The 3,303-nt window shown below is 32.7% G+C and overlaps 1 protein-coding gene across 1 annotated transcript; it reads left to right on the forward strand.

The window, feature by feature from the left end:
* Positions 1-1,822, forward strand: LOC145598357 (molybdenum cofactor sulfurase-like). The gene has a single exon (XM_081654701.1). The coding sequence runs from the start codon at positions 64-66 to the stop codon at positions 1,741-1,743; it is 1,680 nt and encodes a 559-aa protein (XP_081510827.1). The 5' UTR covers positions 1-63; the 3' UTR covers positions 1,744-1,822.
* Positions 1,823-3,303: the final 1,481 nt, after the last annotated feature.

Consider the following 3,303-nt stretch of genomic DNA (forward strand, 5'->3'; position numbering starts at 1 on the left):
AAAGAAAAGAAAAAAAAAAAAAAAAAAAAAAAAAAAAACAGAGGAAAACCAAAATAGTAAAGCATGAAATCTTCAAATGTAAAACTAAGATCAAATTTATGCAAATGTTATTGTTGCTTAAATCCTGTTAATAGTTTTCCAAACTCCTTTGATCATCAAAACTCAGCAAATGTTGATTCTTCAACTTTTCATTATGACTTTGCAACTGCAACTACATCATCTCTTTACCCAAATACACACTTCACTAACCCTGATTCAATCCCTACTTTACCGGAATCATTCCGGAGTTTCACTAGATCATTCCCTCAGTACTTAACCACCGTTGAAGCTGATGATATACGCGCCAACGAGTACCGCCATTTATTCCTTTCTTCCCAAGTTTGTCTTGATTATAGTGGTCATGCCCTCTTCTCTTCTTTACAACAACAACAAAAACAAGGTGAGTTTGTTGCCTCTTCTTCCTCTTATACCGCGAAAATAACAAAATTCGATATTTTGCATAAGGCTAATGGAGTGGTAATGTCATCAATGATTGAGAGTAAGATCAAGGAAAGAATTATGAGGTACTTGAATGTTATTGAGGATGATTACTCCTTGTTTTTTACTGCTAATCAAACATCCGCTTTCGGGGTTTTGGCTGAATCATACCCTTTTCATTCTAATAAAAATCTTGTTACAGTATATGATCATGAAAATGAAGGTATAGAAGCTATGATTAAGACCTCAAAAGGCAGGGGAGCTCGAGTTTCACAAGCCGAGTTTAAGTGGCCTAAGTTGAAGATTCATTGTAACAAACTAGAAGAAATTGTTATAGGCAATGTTAAGAAGAATAAAAGCAAGAAAATGAACAAAGGTTTGTTTGTTTTTCCTGTTCAATCAAGAGTAAGTGGAGCAAGATACTCTTATCAATGGATGAGTTTAGCAAGGGAAAATGGGTGGCATGTATTACTTGATGCAAGTGCCCTTAATCCTAAGGAAATGGACACTTTAGGGTTGTCCTTATTTCAACCTGATTTTATTATTTGCACATTTTATAAAGTCTTTGGTGAAGATCCCTCAGGGTTTGCCTGCCTACTCGTAAAGAAATCGATCTCTCCAACAATAAATGTTTCGAGTTTTACATCTTCCCCTGGAGTTGTGAGCATAACACATACAAAAGATGAACAAGATCACAAAGAGTGTGATGTTGAGTGTAAGGGACTAGACCAAGCAGACATGTTAGGCCTAGTTGTAATTGGTAGTAGAATAAGATGTTTGATTAATTGGCTGATTAATGCATTATCAGCTCTTTATCATCCACATTCCGAAAGAGGTGTACAACTTGTACAAGTTTACGGTCCTAGAGTAAAATTCGACAGAGGCTCTTCCTTGGCCTTTAACATGTTTGATTGGAAAGGCGAAAGGGTTGAGCCAATGTTGGTCCAAAAACTCGCGGATAGGAATGATATTTCGCTTGGTTGTGGATTATTGAAGCATGTATGGTTCTCTGAGAGGTATGAAGTTGAGAAGGAAAGTGTTTTGATGAAGGGGCCTAAAGAAAGCATTAGGAAAAAATTCAAAGGGAAGAAAAAGGAGAGTTGTGAAAGTGGTATATCAGTTGTTACAGTTAATATTAGTTTCTTATCAAATTTTGAAGATGTGTATAGTTTATGGAAATTTGTTTCTAAGTTTTTGGATGCTGATTTTGTTGAGAAAGAGAGGTGGAGATATACAGCACTTAATCAGAAATCTATTGAAGTTTAAATGAATTTATCAAGTTACAACTTTTTATTTTGTAATTATGAGCTTTCAAAGTTATATCTACCTCTCTTGTTAGTTGTTACTCATAAAGTCATCATATAGATTTAGATATTTTTGTAGTGTGTTTATTTCTGTATGACCACTTGAAATTTTGGTTTCAATACGTTTATCTATTGAAATGGAAATGTGTGGATAAAAATCAATAACTTCATATGATTCTTAAAACAAAATCTCCTTATAGACGGAGAAAGTATCATTCTCGGAATAATATTTTTGGGCCAACTCTATTTAATGAAAGCTCAACCAACCTAGCTAAATTGTACTTTGATACATAATAGATATGAAGGTGTATAGTCGTATAAACATTATATTGCAGGTTCAAATCCCTTGTACCATTTATGATTTTTATTTACTCGCACTTAGCTTGTGATTCCCATTTTTTTTTTTTTTTTTTTTTTTTTTTTTTTTTTTTTGAAACAAGCTTGTGATTCATTTAGAATTTACTTGAATTCTTGAAGTACGTTTTTATACTTAGTCTCGGATTATGGGCCGTTATAAATGTAAGGCCCTGAGATGTTGGGCTCGCCCCAAAAAGTTATAAGCACATAATATTGCCTTGAAGTGTAAGCTAAAAGACCCACATAATTGTTAGAGATGGTTCCTTAGAGATGTCTCTAGCACAACTACGACTTGGGAAACAAACACATGGTGACATGGACTAAGCTCCTAGGATAAACCCGTGGGTCGAATAATGTGCCAAATTCCTTGTATGACAAAAGGCAATACCAAATTAAATATTGCAACGATTTTCAATTTGCACATGTTTTCTCTCTTTTTCTCTCTATCACATGATCTTTATATTTATTTCTATCTATCTCTCTCTTCTTTTTAAATTACGTGTCCTCCCCCATGATGCAATATTAGGGGAATGGAGGAACTATAAACTAACATAGAAACTCAGTTCCACAATAGATGCAACATTTTGACTTTGGACACTATTTATTTAACTTTGAATACACTTTTTACATATATATACTCCCTCCGTCCTCAAATGATAGTCCCTTATTACCTATTTTTGGCCCCAAATTGATAGTTCCATTTGTTTTTTTTAAATACAATTAATATCAATTTTTAATAAAAATTCCCTCCAATTGCAACAATATTTGTGCAAATTTAACTTTTCAATTTTTTTTTTTTTTTTTTTTTTTTTGCACATGTAAATTTTGTTTTTCAATGTACTTTTATTATTTTCTCTCACTGTTTTTTTTTACAATTTACATACCCAGTGTAAATTTATCATTACAATAAAATTTTACAATTTTTATTTAAGTTTCTTAATTCCCGTGATTTTTAAGGGACTATCATTTGGAGACGGAGGGAGTATAAAAATAAACATCTATATCTATATATTAAAAAGCTAAGTGTTCCTAAAACAGAATATGTTCCACGTGTCACCTTTTTAAAAGTTTGACATGGGACCTTCACAACCACTCAAGACCAACAAGTCTTAAGTTACAAGTTTTACCATCTTAGCTATTTATTAATTGTGTTGTTTTATCCAAC

Source organism: Chenopodium album, chromosome 20 (genome assembly GCF_948465745.1).
Source record: "Chenopodium album chromosome 20, dcCheAlbu1.1, whole genome shotgun sequence".
In the NCBI taxonomy this organism is placed as follows: domain Eukaryota; kingdom Viridiplantae; phylum Streptophyta; class Magnoliopsida; order Caryophyllales; family Amaranthaceae; genus Chenopodium; species Chenopodium album.

Coding starts and splice junctions, on each gene's coding strand:
- LOC145598357 (XM_081654701.1), top strand. CDS start 64: ATGAAATCTTCAAATGTAAAACTAAGATCAAATTTATGCAAATGTTAT.